This window comes from Tursiops truncatus, chromosome 20 (assembly GCF_011762595.2).
Source record: "Tursiops truncatus isolate mTurTru1 chromosome 20, mTurTru1.mat.Y, whole genome shotgun sequence".
NCBI classification, from domain to species: Eukaryota; Metazoa; Chordata; class Mammalia; order Artiodactyla; family Delphinidae; genus Tursiops; species Tursiops truncatus.
This window is the reverse complement of record NC_047053.1, coordinates 9,075,706-9,100,660: the sequence shown is the minus strand read 5'-3', so window position 1 is coordinate 9,100,660 and position 24,955 is coordinate 9,075,706. Positions and strand designations below refer to the sequence as shown.

At 48.4% G+C, this 24,955-nt stretch overlaps 1 protein-coding gene across 9 annotated transcripts in view; it reads right to left on the bottom strand.

Moving 5' to 3' along the window:
- The window catches only part of ASGR1 (asialoglycoprotein receptor 1), a 29,458-nt gene extending 4,602 nt beyond the window's left edge, over positions 1-24,856 (bottom strand). Inside the window, exons 1-12 of one of the 9 annotated variants that reach the window (XM_073798513.1) lie at positions 19,330-24,856; positions 17,278-18,089; positions 17,073-17,162; positions 15,192-15,289; positions 14,816-14,930; positions 13,425-13,541; positions 13,202-13,297; positions 13,059-13,130; positions 12,786-12,872; positions 12,533-12,684; positions 12,351-12,457; positions 10,901-12,203 (exon numbers count right to left, since the gene is read on the bottom strand). In XM_073798513.1, the coding sequence (XP_073654614.1) occupies positions 12,041-12,203; positions 12,351-12,457; positions 12,533-12,684; positions 12,786-12,872; positions 13,059-13,130; positions 13,202-13,297; positions 13,425-13,541; positions 14,816-14,867 (846 nt within the window). In that variant the 5' untranslated portion in view covers positions 14,868-14,930; positions 15,192-15,289; positions 17,073-17,162; positions 17,278-18,089; positions 19,330-24,856 and the 3' untranslated portion in view covers positions 10,901-12,040. The other 8 variants (XM_033846974.2, XR_012328855.1, XM_073798512.1 and 5 more) reach the window with 8 other exon arrangements.
- Positions 24,857-24,955: the final 99 nt, after the last annotated feature.

Below are 24,955 nucleotides of genomic sequence, written 5' to 3'. Positions count from 1 at the left end.
TTTTGGCAAAACATGTGACTTCAGGGGGGAAGAAGTTCTTGGAGTTTTATTTCATAGAAAGGGTTTTAAGCTTTGAAATTTGAAGTTTTCTTCACCTGTTATTAAAACCATGGGGTAACCATAACTTTTCCGTACCAATTTTACTATTCCTGGTCCGTCAGCATAAAATGCAATATTTGAACTGGCATTTTTGAGAAGTAGCATTCCAGGCATTCAGAATTGAGAAAGATGGCACATAAGAAATGAATTATCCCATCACCCAATATTTTCTAAGTGATGAGGTCAATGAATTGGATAAGTGTCCCACCAGAATTTGCATCTTTTCATTTCCGATTTGAAATGTCTCCTTAATTATTAAAGGAAAACTCTGGTTTCCTCTATTCACAACAATTCTGACATCAAATGTGGGGGATTTTCACACACCAGTCAATTCTCAAACTCTGCATATGCCAGCGGGGTGCCCTACAATTCAATTATGACACCAGCTACCTGGAGTTAGCACAGACCCACAGGTTAAGCACTCGGTCCTACAAGACTGTCCCCACTTCAGATACCATCACAAGTCCTGGTTGTCACCTGTTCTTCTGACCAACCAGCTGTAAACCAGCCCTCATCAGGTTCAATAATCTGCTATGAGGGCTCACAAAACTCGGGGAAACACATTTGCTGATTTATTATACAGGCTATGATAAAGGATATAGATGAACAGGCAGATGAAGGGTTTCATAAGGCAAAGTCCAGAGGGTGCTGAGTGCAAGAGCTTCTGTGCCTGTGGAGTTGAGAGGGCCCCACTCTCCTGATACTTGAATGTGTTTCCCAACCTACAAGCTCTCCAAACCCTGAAGTTTAGGGGGTTTATGAAGGCTTCACCACATAGGCATGATCAATTATTATTGATCAGTTATCAACTCAGTCTCCAGCCCCTCTCCTCTCCATGGAGGATGGAGGGTGGGACTGAAAGTTCCAAGTTTTTCATCATGGCTTTGTCTTTCTGGTGAGCAGCCCCCATCCTGAAGCCATCCAGGAAGGACTCCACCAAGAGGAGCCTCATTAGAACAAAAGATGCTCTTATCACCAAGGAAATTCCAAGGGATTTAGGAGCTCTGTGTCAGGAACTGGGGACAGATACCAAATATATATTTCTTATTACATCACAGCTGTCTACTAAATTCCTATATGCACTTGGATATAATAGATATCTATTGTTTGGCTTACACATCCCTGCCTCCATCCCCCAATCACCACATTTCTGTAAACCCTCCCCCTCCTTTCCATGTGGTCACTACAGCAGATGCCATGACATGACCCTACCCTTGGCTCCAGTTTATTGGCACAAAGTTAGCTGACCCAAAGAGAGCCAATCAGTGTCTTCCCTGGGAGTTTGAGGAGAAAGAGATGGGGTGGCGGGGGGAGAGAGGGAGAGAGAGAATATGTAGGCTATAAAACCCAGGAGTACTGTAAGCATGTGAACTGAAGAGCAATAAGAGAGAAGAATGAGGAAGATGCTCTGAAAAAAGCACAGCTGATACACAGAAAGAACTTCCTGGGTCCTCTATAGAGCTTCAGTCCCCCTTTCGAATCATGAGCCCCAGCTGCAACCCCGCCCCGAGATCCCATGAGACACCCCACAATCCTTCTGATAAACTCCTTCTTTGCTTACGCTGGTTCCCACTGGATTTCTGTCCCTTACAAACAAAACAGCCCCTACTAAGTCCCCGGATCCGTTTCTGGAGTCTATTCCATGTCACTGATTCATCTGTCCATCCCCATGCCAGTGCCAAGTGTGGTTTAATTACTTACCTTCTATTTTAATATCTGATAGGACAAGTTCCCTGACTGTTGGGTTTTCTCCTGCAGGTTATTCTCACACATTTATTCATGTTGTCAAATTCCTAAAAAAAATTGCATAGGAATTTTGATTTGAATAACCTTGCCTTTATACATTAATCTAGGAGAAATTAAAACCATTGCCCCGTTGAGACTCCCTAGCCAAGGATAAGTTGGCTGCACTCAAGTATTTCTATGATCTCCATTAGAGTTTTACAGCTGTTTTCGTACACATCTTACACATTTCCTAAGTTCATTCTCAGGGGTCTTAGGTACTGGTTGCTATTGAGCATCCTCTTGTTTCTTTCTGCAGTCTGGGGATAGGGCCTGCGGTAGACACCTCTGATGCCCTACATCACATCCCCCTGACTGCTTCCTATTTCAGCCACAGCAGAGGGGGTAGTGCCACGTGAGCTCGGGCAGGTCCTCCTGCTGACAGCATCCCATCTCCAGCATGAGCCAGCACCGCTAGGAGCTGCCTGGTCAGCCAAGTACAGCCCAGACCTGCCGAGGAGTGAACCCACAGGGAACAGGAGCTGTGGGGCAATGCTCCAGCCACCCCTCCTTTAGGTTGGTAGCTCAGGAGATGCTGGGGAGTCCCATAGCCCAAAGCTCCTTGAGCATGCAACAATCCCGGTGATGCATCCCTACTGGTCTCTGGTTCCTGCCCCACTCCCCCTGTCTTCCCTCCTTCTTTCTAGAACCAGTTCCCAAGAAAACTCCCTCCCTCAAGCCTTTCTCTCAGGGAGAGACCCTTCTGCAAGAGACTCAAACCAAGACAGGCCTCCTGGGGGATTCTAACTCATGTGAGACAATGGAGTTTTCTAGGAGAATCACTCGAGCTGGTTGGTTTCCCTGCTGCCAAGAAACATCACAGCACCTTCACGCAGCATTGAACAGAGCTGGGAGTAGGCTGCCCTGTGTCTCTTCAGGTGAGAGTGATCCCGAGGGATAGTCCTCTCAGGGGACACAACGAGGGGCAGGAAAGGCTAACTTGGACATGGTTTCCTCTCCTCTGACTCTCCTTCCCAGCATGCACATGTGCGCGCGCACACACACACACACACACACACACACAGACAAACATAAACAGACATGCACACATACATACATGCAGAGACACACATATACACACAAACATACATACACATGCACACAGACACAAACATATACACATACATAAACATATACACAAACATACATACACAGAGAGACACACAGACACAAACATAAATACCTACACACAGATACACACACACACAAACACACACGTCAATCTGTAACCCAAATATTCCTGAGTTTTCTAGCCTTTGGTGCCTTACCAGTCTCTTTAATACCTCTGGCAAGCCTGTAACTCCACAACCCTGGAACCCTCCCTGGTCTGCCTCCCCCAAATCCAGGCCACAGCCCCTCTCTTTATTCCCCAAAGCAAGGTTAGCTTGAGGCAATAAAGAGGAAGGTAAGACAATGGCTGGAGAGGGACCAGGAGGTCAGGTGGGGAATTTTTGATGGGGAAGTCTTTGAACATGGAGAGAATCCATGGAGGGGGAGAGGATGAAAATACAGGAGAAAAGCGACAATCACTGGAGTGATTTAAGGAAATATAGAGCAATGGCAGGGCTTTTTATTGGGGAGGATACTACATAGATGGGATTATATTGTATATATTATTTTGCAGCCTGGATTCTTTTACTTAATTTCCTAAAGACCTGAAGCATGAACTCCCACTTCCAACTATCCCCACAAATTTGCATCATACATTCCAGGCTCAACATTCTGCGGGACTTCCCTGGTGGCACAGTGGTTAAGACGTCGTGCTCCCAGTGCAGGGGGCCCGGGTTCGATCCCTGGTCAGGGAACTAGATCCCACATGCATGCCGCAACTAAGACTTCATATGCCACAACTAAGGAGCCCACGTGATGCAACTAAGAGCTGGCGCAACCAAATAAATAAATTAATTAAATTTAAAACAAAAAAACATCCTGGGAGAGAGGGTCCAGTGGGCAAAGTCTAAAGTACAAGCCCACCCCAGGTACACCAGGGAGCCGAGAGGGAGAATATTGTCCCCCTTGGGCTACTTATGGCCTCAAGTATGCACATAATGGGGGATTCCCTAAAACAGATGACAAATGTTTACTACAATATCCTGCTTCTCTGTTGGGTTGCTTCTTTTTCTTGTTATTGTAGGAGTTCTTTATACGCTGGATATTAATTGCTTGTTATAAATGTTGCAAATATTTCATCCAAGTCTATTGCTTGTTTCTAATTTTAGTGAAGTCAAATCTGCCCATCTTTTCTGGAGAAGCAAAACATCTTTTCCCCCATATTGCACTTGTAAAAAATCTATTATGGCCCATATTTTCATTAATTCATATCTGCAGACCTGCATTTTCTAATTCAGCTGAGGTGAATAAAATATGTACAAAAGCTGAGAGAATAGTATGATGAACACCCATGTACCATCACTCGCTTCAACAATTATCAACATATGACCGGTTTTGTTTCTTCTGCACCCATCCCAACCTGTCCCCCTGGCCCTGCTGAATTATTTCAGAGCACATCCCAGACATGTAATTTCACCTGTAAATATTTCAGCATGCATCTCTAAAATACAGAATCTTCTGTTTTTAACTTAACCATAATACATACTATATACCAAAAATAACTGACAATAATGCCTTATCCAGGTAATATTCAGAATTACCTGATATTCACATAATGTCTTTTTACAATTGGTCTGTTCAAATCAGGAGCCAACGTCCCCATGTTGCACATACAGGATATGCCTCTTAAGGCTCTTTTAATCTATAACAATACCCCCTCCCTCTTTTTTTTCCCCTTGTCATTTATTTGTTGAAGAAACTGGAAATTGGCTCTGTAAAATCTTCCCCCTTTTGGATTTGACAGAATGCACACCTGTGTGCGTGCTCCCCTCCCCACTAAATTTCCTGTAAACTAGTAGTTAGCGCTAGAAGCTTAATTAGATTCAAGTTCAAGGTTCTCTGAGAAAAGTCATTCTCAGGTGATGCTGTGTAGTCCCTATGGCATCAAAATGGGAGCTACATAATGTCTGCAATGTTTTTAAATTGACCTTCTCCTTTCTAATCATTTTATTCTTATTTCTCGCTCTGGATCGACCTCCAGAAGTAGTCTAGGCGATGATTCACCTCCTTTCCTGGGTCCTATTTCTCATCTCTCCCCATTAAGAATCCCAGCAGAGTGGAGGTTGAGATGTGCATGAACGTTTTTCCTTCTGTACCAAAGATAAGGTGTGAGCTTCTCTCACTCACAGTTCTCAGCTTCAGTCTATTCAAGGTCCTCTCAGTGATGCCCCCTTTCACCCTGCTCACGTCCTAGTCTCCTCCCTTCCTTAAAGCAACCGCTTGAATGGGGTAGACGTGTCCTTGAAAATGTATGGATCCTTGAAATGTACGTAGTGCTACTGTGTGTGTAGCCTATTGATTTTTTTTTTTTTTTTTTTTGCGGTACGTGGGCCTCTCACTGTTGTGGCCTCTCCCGTTGCGGAGCACAGGCTCCGGATGCACAGGCTCAGCGGCCACGGCTCACGGGCCCAGCCGCTCCGCGGCATGTGGGATCTTCCCAGACCGGGGCAGGAACCCGTGTCCCCTGCATCGGCAGGCGGACTCTCAACCACTGCGCCACCAGGGAAGCCCTAGGCTATTGATTTTTACCAGTGTTCTTGAGTTCCAGGCAGTATTCTATTTTTTAGTTTTTTCATTCAATGCTGATTTTAGGTGTCTCTTATTATTGTATGGACATGTAGTCACTGGGGTTTTTTTCTGGGCAATATGCTTTAAACTTTTTTTCCCAGCTTTGTTGAAGTACGATTGACAAATAAAAATTGTATGTTTTTAGATTGTACAATGTGATTTTTTTAAGGTATACAACATGGTGATTTAATCATATACATTGTAAAATGGTTCCCATGATCAAGTAAATTAACATATCCATCACCTCACATGGTTACCAATTTTTTGGTGTGAGAACAATTAAGATTTACTCTCTTAGCAAATTTCAAGTATACAATATGTTATTGCTAACTATAGTCACCACGCTGTACATTAGATCCCCAGAACTTATTCATCTTATGACTGAAACTTTGTATCCCTTGACCAACATCTCAGCATTTCTGCCACCTCCACCCCCAGCCCCTGGCAACCACTATTCTACTCTCTGGTTCTATGAGTTTGACTTTTTTAGATTCCACATATAAGTGAGATCATACAGGTTTTGTCTTTCTGGGACTGGCTTATGTCACTTAGCATAAACAATGTCCTCATGGTTCATCCATGTTGTCACAAATGGCAGGATGAGGATTTCCTTCTTTTAGGGCTAAATAATATTCCATTGTGTGTGTGTGTGTGTGTGTGTGTGTGTGTGTGTGTGTGTGTGTGTGTGTATATATATATATATATATAATTTTCTTTATCCATTCATCCATCAACAGACACTTGGATTGTTTCCGTATCTTGGCTATTATAAATAATGTTGCAAGGAACATGAGGATGCAGGTATCTCTTCAAGATACTGATTTCATTTCCTTTGGTTATATACCCAAAAGTGGGATTGCTGGATCATATGGTAGTTCTAGTTCTAATTTTTTGAGGACCCTCCATGCTCTTTTCCATAGTGGCTGCACCATAATTGCTGGCCCTAAATGCTGGACCGTAGCCCTTCAGGCACAAGCACCACATTATACTAACAGCGGGCACCTAGGTCGCCTCTAGTTCCTGCTACCCAAACAGCACTGCCGTGAACATCTCCACAGTGTCCCAGTGAGAGAATTTCTCTGGTATGTATACCCAGAAGTAGGACTGCAGGAATCGTGGTATACATGCACTTTTAATTCCACGAAATACCTTGCGGAATGGCTATTCCAATTTATGCTCCCATCAGCGTGCATAGAAGTTTCCCATTTCCCCCACATCCTTGCCAGCACTTGACTTTTCCTCTCTCATTTTTGTCAACTGAATGGGTGTAAAGGGATGGTTCACTGATGTTTGTTTTAAGTTGCATTTCTCTCCCTACTAGTGATTATAAGCATGTCTTCATATGCACATTGGACCCCTGGGGTTCCTCTTCTGTGAACTGCTGTTTATATCCTTGGCTACTTCCCTAGTAGATTTCCTATCTATTTCTTCGTCTCTGGGCTCCTTTGGTGCTGAATGTCTTCTGTTTGTCCCTCCACATCCACTGTCTACCCTTCTCCATGTCATTCTGTGGCCTCAGAGGCTGAGCTGTATGGCTGCATCAAAGTGTTCCCTTGCCATCTGGCTTCAAGCCCTGGAAGGAGATCAGAGGGAGGAAGAGGAGGGAAATGAAGATACTGACTCCCCAGCTCCCTCCCTGCTGGGTAGCTGTGGGCTAACTGCCTTCTGCAACCACAAGTCACAGACTGAAAAAGTCACGGCTCCCGGAGGCCCTCTCCATGCAGCTTTCTCTTTCTCTGGGCTCCTGAAGGTGCCACCAGCTCCCCACTGTTGGGATACCTGGGTCCCTGCCCTATTTCTTGCGGCTTCCTTAATCCTGCTTACAGGATTTTGTAAATCATCTCTTTATTAAAACACCTTCCCATTACCCATTTCATATATGCCATCTGTTTCTTGCTGGGAGCCTAACTGATACATTGTCACTGAGCTGAAATTTTTAATTTGCACACTGTCAATTTCACCGATTGTGTGTGTGTGTGTGTGTGTGTGTGTGTGTGTGTGTGTGTTATGGTATGTGCTTTGGGGTTCTTATTTTTGAAGCCCTTCTGTACTCATAGGTAAAAGATTTTCCTTCCTTTTCTCCCATTATTTTTGTAATTTTACCTTTTATATTAAGTCTTGAATCTATCCAGCATCCACCTTTGCATGTGTTGTTGGCTATCAATTTTTTTTTCTTAATATGGAGAGCCACTTTTCCCAATAATGTCTTTCCTCCACCAACTTGAGATGCCTCCCTTATTATATATTAAGTTCCCATTTATGCATAGTTCTGTCTCCAAGCCCCCTGTTCCATACCATTGGTCTATTTGTCTGTTCTGTAAAATTACCATACTGTCTTTATGAATATGGCTTTGCAATATATTCTAATGCCTGGTAAATCTGGTTTCCCTTTCTTTCAATTTTTACTCTTTTTTTTCCCAAATTGACTTTTATCATTTTTTAAAGATTGTTGAGTTGCTTTTAAAAATCCAGCTGAAACTTGTATTTTTATCACATTGAATTCCTATATGAATTTGGCAAGGATTGTAATTTTGTTCTTGTATATTCTTTATATGTCACTGTGATGATAGGTAACAGATACACCTCCTAAATCCTCTTATTAGGTGTAATTGTTTATTGATATTGATTTTCCATGTGAACGATCATATTGTTTTACCTCTTCCCTTCATAGATATACTTTTCTCTCTTTCTCTTCTCACCTTCCTCTTGCCTAGAATGTGTCACAGCTGGAGTGGGGCAGTCATCTTGGAACAGGTGATAGAATTCATATGCTGAGAACAGTAGAGCAACAATACAGAAGCAGCCAAGGTCCTAAAAGATTTTATCATAAATAGGTGTGGAGCTTTTGCCAAGTGCTTTTTCTGCATCATGTAATCTTTTCTTTTGTGCTCCATTAATGTAGTCTTCTGTACTCCCTGTGTCTATCTTATGAATAGATTTTTCTGTTGTTAAAGCATCTTTGAGTTCTTACTCAAGGCATAGATGTTAGTTGAACATGTTATCTCTCTTAATACACCATTTAATTGGGCTAGTTAATTTTTTATATAGGAATCTTACATTTTTTGGTCATTATAGCGAAAATACTCTATTTGAAATTTGTTAAAACTTGCCTTATGGGGGCTTCCCTGGTGGCGCAGTGGTTAAGAATCCGCCTGCCAATGCAGGGGACACGGGTTCGAGCCCTGGTCCAGGAAGATCCCACATGCCGCGAAGCAACTAAGCCCATGCGCCACAACTACTGAGCCCGTGCTCTAGAGCCTGCGAGCCACAACTACTGAGCCTGCGTGCCGCAACTACTGAAGCCCACAAGCCTAGAGCCCGCACTCCGCAACAAGAGAAGCCACCGCAATCAGAAGCCCACGCACCGCAATGAAGAGTAGCCCCCGTTGACCGCAACTAGAGAAAGCCCGCGTGCAGCAACGAAGACCCAACACAGCCAAAAATAAAAATAAAATAAATAAATTTATTTTTTTTAAAAACCTGCCTTATGGCCCAGTATTTGCTCAATTTTTAAAAAAATGTACCAGTATACTTGAAAAGAATGAGTATTCTGTAGCTGGTGAGTGCACTATACTAAATGTGTCCATTGGATCATTATACTTCAACCTGGCATTCAAAACATCTGTATACTTAGTGATTTTTCAGTCTGCTTGATACATCAATTACCGACAGAGGTGCATTACAATCTCCTACTATGAATATAGATTTGTCTTTTTGTACTTCCAGATTTTTTATTTCATGTATTTTGTGGCCATGTTATTCTGTGCACATATATTTAAGACTGGTGTATCTTCCTGTTGAACTAAACCTTTTATCATTAGGAAGCGACCCACTTTATCTCGAATAATAATTTTTGTTATAAAGTGTACTTTATAAGAAAATTATCTGGGGACTTCTTTGGTGGTCCGGTGGTTAAGACTCCACGCTCCCAATGTAGGGGTCCTGGGTTCGATCCCTGGTCAAGGAACTAGATCCCACATGCATGCCACAACTAAGACCTGGCACAACCAAATAAATTAATTTTTAAAAATAAGATAATTATTTGGTTAGAATTTTCCTAACATATCTTTCTCATACTTTCGCTTTCAACCTCTCTCTTTAGATGTGTCTCTTGGGCATGTGGTTGGACTTTACCTTTCATTCTGTCTGTAAGTTCATGTCTTTTAAAAACATAATTTAGGGAATTCCCTGGCAGTCCAGTGGTTAGGACTTGGTGCTTTCACTGTAGTGACCCGAGGTTCAATCCCTGGTCAGGGAACTAAGATTCCCGCAAGCCGCACGGTGCAGCCAAAATAAATAAATAAAGAGGTAGATAGATGGATAGATGACAGATTATTTAGTCTTTTGTATTTAATATAATCATCAACATATTGGGATTCATAACTCTTTATTTTGATTTTTCTTATCTACCTGTGCTGTTTTTCTCTCCTTTCCTGCCACCCTTTAGATTGTTTTTTCTTCATTTTTTCCCCTTTATAAATTTGGAAGTTAAAAGCTCTGTTTCTAAGGGATTAACCTAAAAATTACAACAATGGTAGGAGAAACTGTCTGTACTCTGCTGTTTCAAATCAGAGAGTGTTACATAATTATATCCTCTATATCTGTTCTTCTGTAACCTTTTTCCTTTCTAAAATCATGTACCTGTATTTCTTTTATTCTCCTTCATATTTGTTATTTACCTTTTCCAAGAATCAGATTTTGTTTTTACTGATGATATCTACATTTTTATTTTCTAGTGCATTAAGTTTTGCTTTTTTCAAGTGTCTTAAGTTAAAAATAAGCTTATTTCCATTCAGCCTTTCCTATTTTTTTAATAAATGTGCTTAAGGCTATATACTTTTCCTCTGGGGAATTGCTTTATACCGTCGCACAATGTCAGTCTGTAGTGTTCTCCTTGCTCACTTCTAAACCACTTGACTGTTTCATTTTTATTTTTTTTAAACTCAAGTTACCTAGAAAGATGGTGAGTCATGTATACGTTGATAGATCTTTTTTAGCTATACTTTTGTGTTTATTTCTAACTTGATTTTATTGTGGTCAGAGCACCGATCCTTTTTAGAATTAGTGGAGGTCTCATCTGTGGGTTAATTTGCCCATTTTGGTTGATAAACCCATAAGCGTCCATAAAGTCTTCATCTGTTTGTCCTGTTAACTCCCATCTGGGTTGTGGATTCTATTTGCTGTGGTTTTCTCTTCCATGGTATTGGTTTTCCTCCCATGTTGGTGATTCTGGGTTGTGGGTTCACCTTTGCATTTGTTGTATTTGTTCCCTAACTGTGGATGCTGCTTCTGTTCACACTGGGGTGGTTCTGTTCCTGGGGGCATGGCTGGAGGTAGGATGATCCCAGTGAAACCAAGCAGGACCCTGCGGGGACCTCCCAGGTACAAAAGCCCCTCCATGTCCCCCGTCTCTTGTTTATAAAAAAAATAATAATAAAATGCTGTACTCTCCCAAGCCTCCCCTGAGTCACAAAAAAACAAGCTTAAGAAGTTAATGATTAGGACAATAGAATCACAGAATCTTTAGTTCCTCCCTGAAGGACATAGACAATAGTGTCTGAGGCACACTCCTGAGTTGTTTTGCAGATACTAAAACCACCACCAAATGGAAAAAGTTAACTGCACAATGACCAGACTCTAGTCATGACACAACCTGCTCCACCTTGTACGATTCAAGGACTGGCCTCAAGGAAATGGGAACAAACCGACCCTGGAACTGAAGACTAACTATACTTGAAACAATCAAGATGATGCTGATCAGACCTCCGCATGACCAATTTCAAGGCGATTATCAGAGCTAACTGTGCTGTTCTGCATGTAGCCCCCTGCCCTGCCTATGTACCCATGACACTCCCCTTTAAAAGCCCGTGCGCCCTGATCAGCAAGGGGAAGTTGGTTCTTTGACACATGAGTCCACCTCCTCCCCAGGACTGCCAGCTTCCTCAGTAAAGCTATATTTCCTTTTACCCAGCACTTGTCTCTCAGGATTGGATCCTTGAGAGACGAGCAGTCCAAACTGAGTTCAGTAACATCAGTAATGAATGCCGCTTTACAGCTGAGACTCAGGGAGCAGAATAACTTGCCCTAACTCACATACCTGTAAATAACAAATCCAGGCCACCTGGCCCAAAGCCCAGACAGTTCTCAGGATGACCCGCTGCCTGCCCAAGGCTATCTAGTGCCAACCAGCCCAATCCCAATTCCTAATCCCCAACAACAAGACAACTCAGAATATTTCACATATTTCTCTTCTTTTTACTCTAAAAAGCAAGTTGACAATAATAACCTGCAAACCACAGAAAGTGGCATGGGTTTCAACCTCTTCGCCCCTCCAAACATCAGTCTACATTCCTCAGACACTACCCTTCCCTCTAAATCTTAGATGAAAATCCAGAAGCCCCCAGATAGGAGGGTCCCCAAACCAGGAGCCCTATTGGCAGGTAAAGGCATTGAGGAAATAAATTAGGGGGAGAGGAGGCTGCTAGTTTTCGCTGTCCCTGTCCCGCTGTGTCTCGCAGACCCACCGGTAGGGCCTCTGACAGACGTCATCGTTCCAGCGGCCGTCGTCCGTGAAGTGGGCACAGTCCTCACCTCCTCCGAGCCCGTGCCCATACCAGTCGTCCGGCTGCTCTGGTCTCCAGTTCCTAAAGAGACCAGATGGATGCAGGCCCGAGGGGCCCAGACCCTCAGACAAGCCGAGCAGCCCCTGGCGCCCTGGGACCCGCCAGGCTGGGACGCAGGCCAGGCTGGGGCACAGGCGGAGGGCAGAGCTGTGGGGCGCACACACTCACTTGAAGCCCGACTCATAGTCTGTCCCGTCCACCCATTTCCAGGGCCCGTTTTGGTCAGTGAGGCCCATCCAGGTGTTCACAGGGCCCATGTGGTGCTGGATAAATTTCTGGGGAGGGAGGAGGGGCTGGTGATCTCTCCTTAGACCTGCCAGCCTCCCAGCCCAGCCCCGCCTGGCCCTCACCTGCTCCTCCCAGGAGCCCACCACCACCAGGTGGGCGTCCTCCAGCTGGCAGTACTTCTCAGCCTCGGGCCAGGGCTTCCCCGAGCGAGAGAACCAGTAGCATTTGCCTTCAAAGTCCACCCAGTTCACCGGGCAGCAGGTCCTTTCAGAGCCTGGGGGGGTGGGGGGTGGGGGCGGGGGCAGGCAGAGGGAGGGTGAGGGGCTGAGGGGAAGTGGGCAGGAAAGCGGGGCTGGGCAGCACCCACCCCCTCACCGTTGCCCTGGAGGACGGCCATCTGACAGCTCAGGCTTCGCAGGTCAGACACAAACTGCTTCACGTGGAGCAGCAAGCTGGAGTGATCTGGGGAGACGGAGGGCAGAGGGGGAGGGGAATGAGTGGGGGAGGGGACTGGGAAGGCTCTGTCGTCTGCGTGCTGGGGCGTGAAGATGGATCACAGATGCTCCTGCCGTAAGGCCCCTTGGTTTGGCCTGAGAGACCCCTGTATCCTGCATGCGGAAGCGCGCGAACGCACGCTCCCTCGCTGACCTTCACTCAGGTCCTGCTGCTGTTTCTCCAGTTGGGACTCCAGGGACTTCATCTTTCTGCCCACATTTCCTCCTAGAGGAGAGACTTGCTCAGTGTCCCAATGTCCCTACGTTCCCAGCCCCCCCAGCCCCAGCCCTCCTCACCCTGGACGCTCAGGGCCTTGACCTTGGCCTCCGTGCTCACTGTGAGGTTGCTGAACGTTTCTCTCAGGGCCCGCAGCTCCTCCTGCAGCTTGGAGTCTGGGCAGAAGAGGGTGTGGATAGGACAAAATTAGGAGGTTGTGTCAACCATCACAGCAGCCAGCACGTCCCCTACCCACCCACCCTCAACATTGCTCCCTTCCCAGCCCACCCCCAGGGAACCCACTCTGGGATCCGATCACACAGACGACCACCAGCAGCAGGAGGCTAAGGCCGATGGAGATCAGGATGAGGCTGGGTCCGGAGCAGAGACGCCGAAAGAGTGAGTGGGGAGGAGGCGGCCCTGCAAGAGGAGAGGGCATCAGGAGCCTGGGGCAGCTCTGGGGTCCTAGAAGGAGGGCAGTCTGAGCCTCCTCTAGCCGACTAGGAGGAACGTTATACATGAAGAAGTTTGGGCGGTGGGCGGCCCGGAGAAGCCTGAGCCAACCGGAGGTGGGGAGGGGCGCGAAGCTTTGACCCGCCGGAGCCCTACCCAGGCCTTGGGCCTTTGCTGACACCTGCTGGCCTGGCTGAGTCACTGCAGCCTCAGAACTCAGAGCCTGGAGGATGGACGGAGTTTGCGAGCTGGAGGAGACTGGGGGCGGGGGGGGGGGGGGGGGGGGTGGCGCCTTGCAGGTGGGGCAAGAGCAGTGGATTTCTTGGTCACCCCTCGAATCCCACTCCTCTTTGGCTGCGCACAGGGAAAGAGGCGGAGTAGCCAGACTTCAGGTCCCTCAAGTTGCTCCCACCCGGGAGCCCTGTCCCAGTGAGCTGGAATATGGGGGCTTCCCCTCCATTTTTGCCGGCAGTCCCTTCCCCCATCGAAGGTCGCTGCCCACTCCCATCCACCAAGAACTTCATCCTGGCTCAGCCGAAGCAACATCCCTGCTCGCAGGAGAAAGAAAGGGGGCTTGCTTTTTTTTTTTTTTTTTTTTTTTTTTTTTTTTGCGGTACGCGGGCCTCTTACTGTTGTGGCCTCTCCCGTTGCGGAGCACAGGCTCCGGACGCGCAGGCTCAGCGGCTATGGCTCACAGGCCTAGCCGCTCCGCGGCACGTGGGATCTTCCCGGACCGGGGCACGAACCCGCGTCCCCTGCATCGGCAGGCGGACTCTCAACCACTGCGCCACCAGGGAAGCCCGGGGCTTGCTTTTTGATGTAAGAGAGCCTCATCCTCCCCCAATCAGAGATCCCTCAGAGCCATCCCAGAAATCTTCCCCTTGACCAAACTGATCCCTGACACCCATGCACTCACACACACTCACACAGTTGGCCAAGGCTCACAGGGTGTTGAAAGAGGAAAGAAGGAGGCCTAACTTCTTCCAGTTAGTCCCACGGCCCTGGGCGCCCCCATCCCCAGGGTCCTGAGAAGTCGGTAACAAGGTGAGGGACAGGAGGGTCATGCAGAAGCCTGGGGGCAGCCGTCACCAAGAAAGGAAATCCAGCCCTACACCCTGCACCTCCCCTAAGAGGGGCGGCTCAGATGCTGTGTCCCTGTGAGTGGGGCAGACCAGGGAGAGTCGGGGTTACAGAAAGAAGCAGGAGCTGAGTGGAGAGAGCAAGAGCCACCTAATGCTCGCCTTTCAGAAATGGGGGGAGGCCTCCCCTCACTTTTTCTGTGCTGATGGTCATTCTCCTCGTTGTCCAGATGCTGAAGATCTTGGTACTCCTTTGTCATGGTAGGGCTGGCTGGACCTGGGACCAGGTCAGGGCTGGGGTTAGGGCTGAGGCTACGGCTGAACAGAGTTGGGGTGTGTGGTCCAGTCCCTTTCTAGGTGATCAGCAGGAGACCTTTTTTCTTGCTCCCATTCCCTCCCAGGCCTGACATCCAAACTCTGTCTTCTACAGTTTTCCCACTCCATCCCCAGCCCTCCCAACATGGGGCCCCTCCATCCCCTCCCCCACCCCACCCCCCAGTTAGTCACCCCCCACAGCCGTTCTTCCCCTTTTACTTGCCGAAGGTCTCAAGGTTGACTCCTGGGTCCCTCGATGCTGCACAGATCCCAGGCTAAGAAACGGGCTGAAGCCTGGAGGATTAGGGTGCGCAGACAGCCCTGGGTGGTGGGAGAGGAGGGGGCAGGGTCCATATGAGGGCCCTCAGCCCTGTGCGTCTGCCTGTCTGTGCGTCTGCGTGTCTATGTGTCCAAACACACCAAACCTGGCATCTCCAGTGCCTGGGACTTTGGACGTAAACAGAGGTAGAACTGGATTTGGAACTCTGGGGTGTGGGGCTGGGAGCGGGGGATGGGTTGCCTCTTCTTTTCTTCCCAGGGGTGGGGAGTCTCCCCGGTCTGTCCCCATTCCTTGTATGCAGTCACCTCACTCATGGCACCGTTTGGGAGGGGGCCAGGCCAGGAGGGGCCAGGGTGCAGTTTGCCGTTTCCCCTCTGCCCCTCCCCCCTTTCACTTCCTGCCTCTGAATTTCCCAGAATTGGTGGTGTCTCCAAATATCCCTGACCGGGATCAGAGGGGCCGATCTCTGCTCTTGCCCAATCCAGGCCTGTGACCCTGGCATCTGAGCCTGGGCCCGGCTTCACTGGGGCTCAGCCGCCAGACTCCCCAGCCTGCGGCTGAATGGCTTTGCTCTCCGGGGGGAGTAAAGTCCTCCCAGCTGCGTAGGGGGTGGTGCGGGGAGAGGCAGGAGGACAGGCTTTTCCCACTCAGCCGGGATTGGTGCCAAAAAACCTCCAGTAATTCCTGTGTGCTTTTCCTTCATTACCTCCTCTCAAGAGCCCCCCGAGCACATCCCTATTCGATTCGCAGATGAGAAAACCGAGACCCTGAATGGTAAGACCTTACCCAGAGTCACACTGCAAGGAACAGCAGAGGGAGGGCTGGGATGTGGGCAGCCGGACTCCAGGACCTGTGTGCTGCCCCCAGAACCAGGTCCCGTCCCGTCACCATAGCTGGGCCCCGGGGTCCCAGAAATGCTAAAAGTGGTCCCTCACAGCCCCAGGGAGAGTTCAGGGAGTGTTGTGTTCAGAGGAGTGTCTGGATTGGAATTATGCTAAATTAGAAATTGGGCAATGTTAAAGACGTTAATAAGTCTCACTTTAGGACCAAATGTGAAGTCACGGGAATCCTAGGTTACAGTTATTTCAGTGAGAAAACTAGACCTGAGTTAGGAGAGTTTACATTACATGAGATATTCAGGAACACGTCCCTTGCATAAAATAAGAAGCCCTGGCTACATCTCCTTTATCCGTGTCTTGAAAAGCCCCACGTTGTTTGCATGCACTGGGACTGTGGCCAGTAATTTTGGTGACTGTTGGGCTGTTAATTTGGCCTTCTCTGATATTATCGCTTACGATCCGGTTTATTCAGGCAAACAAACCTACGATGTTTCGGTCAGAATAATGGTCACCCTTACAAGAGTGGTGATTGGAAGGGAGCTTCTGGGCGATGGAAATGTTCTACTTCTTGAACTGGATGCCAGTTGCTAGGCTGTGTTCAGTTTGTAAAACTGCTGAAAGCTGTACACTTAAGATCTGTGCATTCTTCTGTTTGCATCTTATACAGGAATAAGATGTTCCTGCAAGCTGGTTCTACCCTATAACCATATTCCCAAACCCATTGCTTAGGGAGCAGTACTTGGACCAGTGCCGAAAAATACGCCAAAGCCAACAAGTTTAGGGTGAGAGTCAGAGGTGATAAAACACTGTGAAGAAAGCCAGACAAACAACACGATACACCCGGTGGCTGACTTACAAGCCACCTGTACGATACCAGAGATAATCCTGAGAAACTAAAAAGTAGCTAAAAACAAAACAACAACACATGGCGGTAGATATATGCACCCTGAGAACTCTTTCCATTTATCCCTTTAAGAATATATACCTTGGGATTTCCCTGGCGGTCCAGTGGTTAGGACTCCGCACTTCCACAGCAGGGGTCCTGGGTTCGATCCCTGGTCAGGGAACCCACAAGCTGCGCAGCGAGGCCAAAAAACAAAAAAGAATGTATACCTTGAATTATGCAAGGTCTTCAGGAACGCAGCCTCGCGTATTCATTTTCTATTGCAGAGTAACAATGCAACCCAAACCTAGTGGCTTGAAATGACACCGATTTATTAGCTCATAGCTCCGTAGGGCAGAAGTCCAAGCTGGCTTCTCTGCTCAGGGTCTGACAAAGCTGAGATTAAGGTGCTGGCAGGACTGTATTCATTTTTGGAGGCAAAGGAGAAGAATCTGCTCCCAAGCTCCTTCAGGTTGCTGACAGAATCCAGTTCCTTGCAGCCGTAGGATTGAGGTCCCCATCTCCTTGCTGGCTGTCGTCTGGGGGCCACCCTCTGTTCCTCGAGGCCACCTGCCTTCCTCATCGCATGGCCCCTCCATCTGCAAAGTCAGCAACAGTGCCTGGAATCTTCCTCAAGGTGCAGATCTCTCTGACTCCCCCTGTGCTTTCAAAGGGGCTCCTGGGATTCGATTAGGCCCACGTGGAGAATCTTCCTGTCCTAAGGTCAGCTGTGTACATGACATACACAACAACTTAAGAACAGGAGTCAGAAGTGATGAGACACTGTGAAGAAAGCCAGACAAACAACACGATACACCGGGTGCCGATTGACAAGCCAGACCCCTGTACAGTGTGTGCGGCCATAGGTAAGGATCACTCCCCATAACATAACAATTGTGAGAGAGAGATCTCAGCATGTCCTCAGGTGCTGGGGAGGACAGTATGGAATCTTGGGGGCCACTTTTAGAACTCTGCCTCTTCATGCAAAGCGACGCTGTCCCCTCTGAGTACACTTCACCTTGGGATATGGAGCACGTGCAGAGAGCAATTCAGAGAGGCCAGGCTCCAAACCTGGGAATCCCACCACCAGGCTCCCTAGGGGAGGTCTGTGACGCTGGCCTGAAAGAACAGGAAGGATTTTTATCAGCTGTAATAAGCAAGTGACCCTGGAAAGAGTGGGAGAAATGTCCAGAGTTGTAGCTTGGGCCACCCTGAGGAGGGCCGTCAGTCTCAGGGTGAGGCATCTTGAATGTCATTCAGAAGCACAGAGGTCTCCAAACTGGGGGAGCATGTGCCCCAGGGGTATCGCAAGATCATCCATTAAGAAGGTGGCAAGAGGCGGCAAGGAATGCTTCCCAGAACTTCTGCTGCCAGTGTCCTCGTCCCCACGGTGAGCCACGGCCATCCCCCCTCTGCAGGAAACCCTCCAACACTAGCAGGTCTCAAGATTCTTGTTTTCAAGAATTTCTGTTTTCAAGATTGAGTTTTGTTCAAACAAAGAATTTTGTTTTCAAGAAAAATCTTGTTTTCAAGATTTCCAAGAAAATCTTGCCATGATTGGATAGGACCCCCAGATAAATATTCCAACCTTCAACCTGTTCACTTTTACATCCCTGAAAATGAATCACCATTGGAACAAAAGTTAAGAGAATTAAGACAAGAAACACAAGAACGGAACCAACAGTTCTGGGCAAACCAGAATTTGACTTTTCTAAAGGCTTTGAGATGGGCCACTTCTCAGGAAATCCACATCCAGACTTCTCCAGAGCACTGAGAGCTGTGTCCTAGCCAAGGAAAAACAAAAAGACGAAGAAAGGGAGTTCTGATAGCTGTCTTCTTTTAGGAAAAAGAAGAACTTATTGACTCAAGACTAAAAGCCAAAGGCCTGGAACTGAGAGCTGAATCAGGTCAAAAAGCAACATTGAATGCAGAAGAAATGGCTGACTTTTTTTTTTTTTTTGCGGTACGCGGGCCTCTCACTGCTGTGGCCTCTCCCGTTGCGGAGCACAGGCTCCGGACGCGCGGGCTCAGCGGCCATGGCTCACGGGCCCAGCCGCTCCGCGGTATGTGGGATCCTCCTGGACCGGGACACGAACCCGTGTCCCCCGCACCGGCAGGTGGACTCCCAACCACTGCGCCACCAGGGAAGCCCGAAATGGCTGACTTTTACAAGGAATTTTTAAGTAAACATTTTCGGAAGCACATGTATTGTAACAGGGACTGGTACAAGCGTAATTTTGCCATCACCTTCTTCATGGGAAAAGTGGCCCTGGAGAGGATTTGGAACAAGCTTAGACTGAAATAAAAGAAGACCAGCAATGAGGAGCCCACCCTGACCCGCCCACCCTGAACCACCCACCGGTGTCTGAGTTTCCACGAGAAGCAGCTGCTTATAGGAGCTCATTTTACGAGGGCTCTAAAACCTGTGAGTGCAGGGTAGGCTGGGAGGACGCGGGTCCTGGTGCGCTGTGGCCCATGCGGCTCCATCCTGACTGTGGATTCCAGGCTGGCTCTTGGTCACGGAAGTGATGTTAAATAAAACCCAAGCACTGTGGGGAAAAAAAGAAAAAAGAGGGTGTGGCAAGAAAACATTAGAACTTTATTTAGGGAATCCCCTGGAGGTCCAGTGGTTAGGACTCTGGGCTTTCACTGCTGAGGGCCCGGGTTCAATCCCTGGTGGGGAGCTAAAGTCCCTCGAGCTGTGTGGCGTGGCAAAAAAAAAACAAAACCAAAAAACAAAACCAAACACTTTATATATATTTTTATCCCTTTTCTTTAGATTTCTACTTGGGGATGTGTTTTATCATGTGCATAATAGACTTGTACAGTGGTCAATGTGTGTTAGTGATCTACTGCTAAAATGATCGCTCCAAAACTGAGCAATTTAAAGTGAAGAACAGTTATCATCTTACTCAGTTTCTGAGGGTCAGGAATCTGGGTGCAGCTTAGCGGGTTAGTTCTGGCTCAGAGTCTCTCATGAGAGTGCAGTCAGGATGCATATCCATGCTACAGTCATTTGAAGACTTGACTGAGACTGGAGGATCAGCTTCCAAGATGACTCACTCACAAGACTGGCAAGTTAGTGCTGGCTGTTGGCCGGAGGTCTTAGCTCCTCACCACACGGGCCCCTCCACAGGGCTGCTTGAGTGTCCTTGCAACATGGCAGCTGGCTTCCCCCAGAGCTAATGATCGGAGAGCACCAGGTGGACGCTGCAATTTCTTTTATGACCTAGCCTCAGAAGTAACACTCCATCGTCTCCACAGCATCCTAGTGGCTCCCCAGTGTGGAAAGGAACCACACGAGAGTGTGCATTCCAGGGGGTGAGAATAATCAGGGTCCATCTTGAAGGCTGGCTGCCACAAGATGTATAGAATTATTAGATGAGTGCATGTGCACTGGGGACACACAACCAAAAACACCGTACTGATGTTGGCACCTGAACAGCCAAGTTAAAGACTGACTACAGGGGCCCGTGAAGAGTTGCAGGCAGGGCAGTGGTGAGGTCAGAGCTGTAAGCTGAACAATGGCCTGGCCTCGGGGTGGGTGCTGGGTCAAAGGTGGGTCCCTGAGAGGCAGGGGGCTCTGTCAGGAGGCTGCTGAGTTGGTCTCAGTAAGAAAGTGTGAGGCTTGAGGCCAGAGAGGGAAGGCCACAGGGGCAGAACGTTGCAGAAGAATGGAGCTGACCTGGTGGCTGCTGAACACAGAGCAAAGGGGGGGATGGGGGCAAGGGCAGCAGTGCACCTGACCAGGGTCCACAAGGCTCCTGGAGACCACAGAGACTTCTGCTTACACTGAAGGCAGGGTCTTGGGTGCTGCCCCGTGATGAGGCCACAGTGGAAAGAAAGCAGACCAGGACGGAGTCCCCCACTGTGGGGGAAGCAGAAGAAAGAGCCCCAGGAAGTGGGGGTGACCTTCAGGGCCAGCTCTGGGGACTCCAAGTGCCAGATTAAAGACGGTCAAGGAGAAAGGGGTCTGGGCCTCCTATCGGAGTGAGTCAGTAAGAGGGAAGTGCTTTTCTGGCAGGTGGAGGCGGGGCCTGGGCAGTTGGGGGACGGAGAAGGGGCTGGTGGGGAGAGGGACGCTGAGAAGGAAGGATGCCGACGGCCAGAGGTCCCCAAGAAGGATGTTAAGGGGGTAGAAAACTAGAGAAGCAGAAAGAACCTAAAGGCTGCTATCAGCCAGATCTGAGTTCACCTTATCTAGGAAGTGGGTTTAATGCCCATCTCAGAGTTACGTCAAGGTTAAATAAGATAATGAGTGGAAAGCCCTTAGAACAGTACCCGGCACGTACCAAGTGCTCTGTGCATGCTACCTATCTTTATTCTTATCACTAGCAGCACAGCCAAGAGTTGAGTTACCTCCAGGGCCTCTGCATAAGGGGAAAGGGGGAAGGCTGGGTCAGGATAGCAGAGGAGGTCTCTCCCCAAATCCCAGAGGGTGGTGAGCAACTTCCCCGGGGCAGAACTGGGGCCCTGGGGTGTTGTCTGAGTTAAGACAGCCCCCTCCCCTTCTATGGAGGAGACCTGTGTCCTGAGCCCACACCTGCTCACACTTCTCTCTCAGAGCGCTTTTGACCTCGTGTTTGGAGTGGGCCCCAGACCCAGAGGGTTGGGATTCCACCTCGTGCCTCTCAGCACCCTGTGGGCTGCAGAGTTGTGTGCCCAGCAGACCCAGCAGAAGAGGTGACAACAAATGGGCAGAGGGGCACAGAGAAGGCTCTGTGCTGACTTTCCAAAGAGGGTGACCAGTGGTTCCCCAAATCTAGCCGAGGCTGACTTGGGCTTGGGTGGAGATGAGACAGGGGAGGTTAGGGGGCTGCACTAGGGCTGGAGGGCTCAGCGCCAGAAGCAGCGGCAGAGAAAGAGGGGGCTCTGAGCAGGAAGCGGGGGAGCCACTGCACACAAGTTTCAGATGTGAACTGATAAACCCACCCAGGGGCTTCAACATCCCCTCCCTGGTGCTGGGCGAGAACTCGCCTGTGTGGAGGGGCCGCAGCGCCCCGTCTCCCATAGGCACGCCCCGTCTCCCATAGGCACGCCCCATCCTGGCTCTGTCCTCCCCAACCCCACTGTCTTTTGTGCTGGGACAGCCAGGATCCTGTGACCCAGGACCCTCTCTCCTCTTTCCTACTTTTAGAGGGTGAAAATTTTAGAAAACTGTAAAACTCCAAAGGTTTCCAAGTTTTATTTAACTTTCAAGTTTACCCAGTAACAGAGAACAGATCAAGAGGCCAAGAGCAATAACCATTACCAGATTCTAACGTGTGCCAGGCAGTGTAACAATGGCTTTACGTGTTTTTTCCCTTTATTCCTCACAAGAATCCAACAAAGTAGTTACTATTCCCATTTAACAGCCAGGGAAACAGGGTCAGAGGCGTTAAGCCCTTTGGCCAGTTGCAGTGACACCACGCCTCTCATCTTGACCTACCACCACCTCCTCCCTGGCTCTCTACTGCCCCCGACCATACCTCCTTCACCAGGACCCACGGCAGCCAGCCGCTGCCCTCTTACAGCCCTCCCACAGGACTTCTCCTGGTATTTATAAAATCCGCCTGAAGGCCTCAGGCCTTGCTGACTCCTCTGACCCATATCCTACTTCTCTCCCTCCCCTGACCCTGCTCCACTCTGTGACCTCTTTCTGTCCACCAACATTACAAACTTCTTCCTACCTTGCATCCTGTCTCTACCTGACACACTCCCCCACCCCATGCTTCATCACAGTTCAGGTCTCAACTCAAACGTCGCTCCAAGAAGAAGCCGCCCTGACCGCCCTGTCTAGACTAGCAAGGACACACACCCAGCGGTCACTTTCTTTCCTCAATAGCACCGTCATTATCGTAAACTCCCTGCATTCCTTTACTTGCTACTCTCTGTCCCCACTGGGTAGGCCCCCCAAGTTCCCCGAGGGCAGGGACACTGTGTTCCCAGCATTTCAAACACTGGCACCAAGGAAGATCCAAATTAGTATTTGTTGAAAAAAACAGAAGGGGGTGAAGAGGAGCCAGGCTTTTTAAAAATAATAAATTTAAAAATAAATAAAAGCGGGAAATAAAAAAAAAAAAAAAAGAGGATCAGGCTTTGAACTCCAGTCTGTGTGGGAACCCAGCGCGCCTACCACTCAGGCACATGTGGTCTCCCTAAAGGGACAGGAAAGAGCTCTTTATAGATTTGGAAGAATACATCCCAAACTGCTAACATGCTTCCCTCTGAGGAGTATGTGGAATGAGATGGGGAAGGAACTTTTTTTTAACCACGCGTATTTCTATATTTATTTGCAGTTTTGTAAGGTATGTGTATTAGTGTTGTAACCTAAAACACAACGCATGCACAACTAGGGGATTTTACCCCTTCTCAGTGAACTCTCCTTAACCCCCTAGATGCAGACGGGTTACCTGCACACGCCTTCCTCAGCTCACAGCTTTCTCCCTTCAGCCAATGGCAGAGAATGTGAGCACAGCCTCAAACCATTTGCTCCTACGCAGAATCAAGCTAAAAGAAGGGTTATTGGAAAAGGCGGTGCTTCTCCATCCAGCAAGACATCAGAATCACCTGCGACGTTTCCTGAAAGGCAGACACCGCCCCCCCCCATTCCCACCCCCAGGACTGGCCTCTGCTGGATTGAGTGCTGCTCAAAAACCAGCAGGGCGATCCAGAGAGGACCCCTGCTTTAAGGGCCACACCTCTGGGGATCTCCACCTCTAGCCTTGGATCTGGTCAGGCCAGGGCAGCACCCCCCAACACTGCCCCCCAACACTGCCCCTGGGGGTTTTTCCATCCAACTCTCACATCTGGCAGCGGTGGCTACAAAATTGCCCTTTTGCACAGTTCAGGACTTAACCACCCCACCTCAGCCTTCCTCCCTGGGGTCCCTGAATGAGAGATAGAAAGAGGTAGGTGGGATCCCCCAGCTGGTGTCAGCAATGGCTCATCTATGCTGCAGTTGAGGCTGGTGTGAGGGGAGCCTGTCAAGCATATGAACAGTGGCAGACGGGAAGCTGAGAACGAGTATCTACGGAGCAGCATCTGAGAAACTTCAGTTAGGATTTAGGGCCCAGGAAAACCTGACTCCCTAAAAGAGCCAGAAGTTTTTCTCCTTCATAACATACACAACATACATGTATATGTATGTATGTATGTATGTAATGGACCATTTCCCTTTTTGCCCTGTCTACCAGGAAGCTCAGAAATCATATTTACCCTCATAGCTAATACATCTGTTTCTCCTGTTTTTACCTTTGGTATCACATTCTATTTTCCTACCCTTATTATTTGCAAAACTGCTTCAAATATTTCCTATAGAGATGGGGCAGACATAAAGAAATCCAATGAATATTCACACAGCATTTCTTATCAGCAAACCTCTCTGAAGGTCACTGCCAGAGCCCAGCTCTGTCCACGGCTCCAAACATGAATGAAGTGTCCTCACTATTTTCTTTAGAGACCACTGTGCTGCCCGACAGGACTGAGACAGCCCAGGGGAGTGGTCAGGGCTGGGCTACATTTGCAAGTCCTCTTTCTGGGTCTGTCAGTGACCTTGGACCGAGCTCCAGCCCCACCCCACCCCACCCCCAGGCCCATTCTTCATTAACGACCCTGAAGCCTTGATTTGCAGGTTCCAACAAGGCCCGTTTCAGGCCACTCTATCCTGTGGGGTGGGGAGTGCAGGGGGGGGGGAAGAAGGATCTGACCTTACCAGACCCATCCCTATGCTCCCACCCGGTCTCCCCCCTCACCCGGGGCCCAAATAACCAGGCCACACACCAGGTTTCAAGTATCTGTCTCTTCCTTTCACTCTCTCAAAAGAAAAAATAAATAAATTGCAGAAGGCGGCAGCATTTCCAGTCTTCCCCTGGTTCCCAGACACCCTACCCCCAACCCTGCCCCCCCCCACATTCCCGCTCCCTAGACCCATCCCTCCCCATTCCCCCAAAAAAAAAATCCCAGAAAAAAAAAAAAAAAAAGCCACAGTTAGACCTTCCACTCAT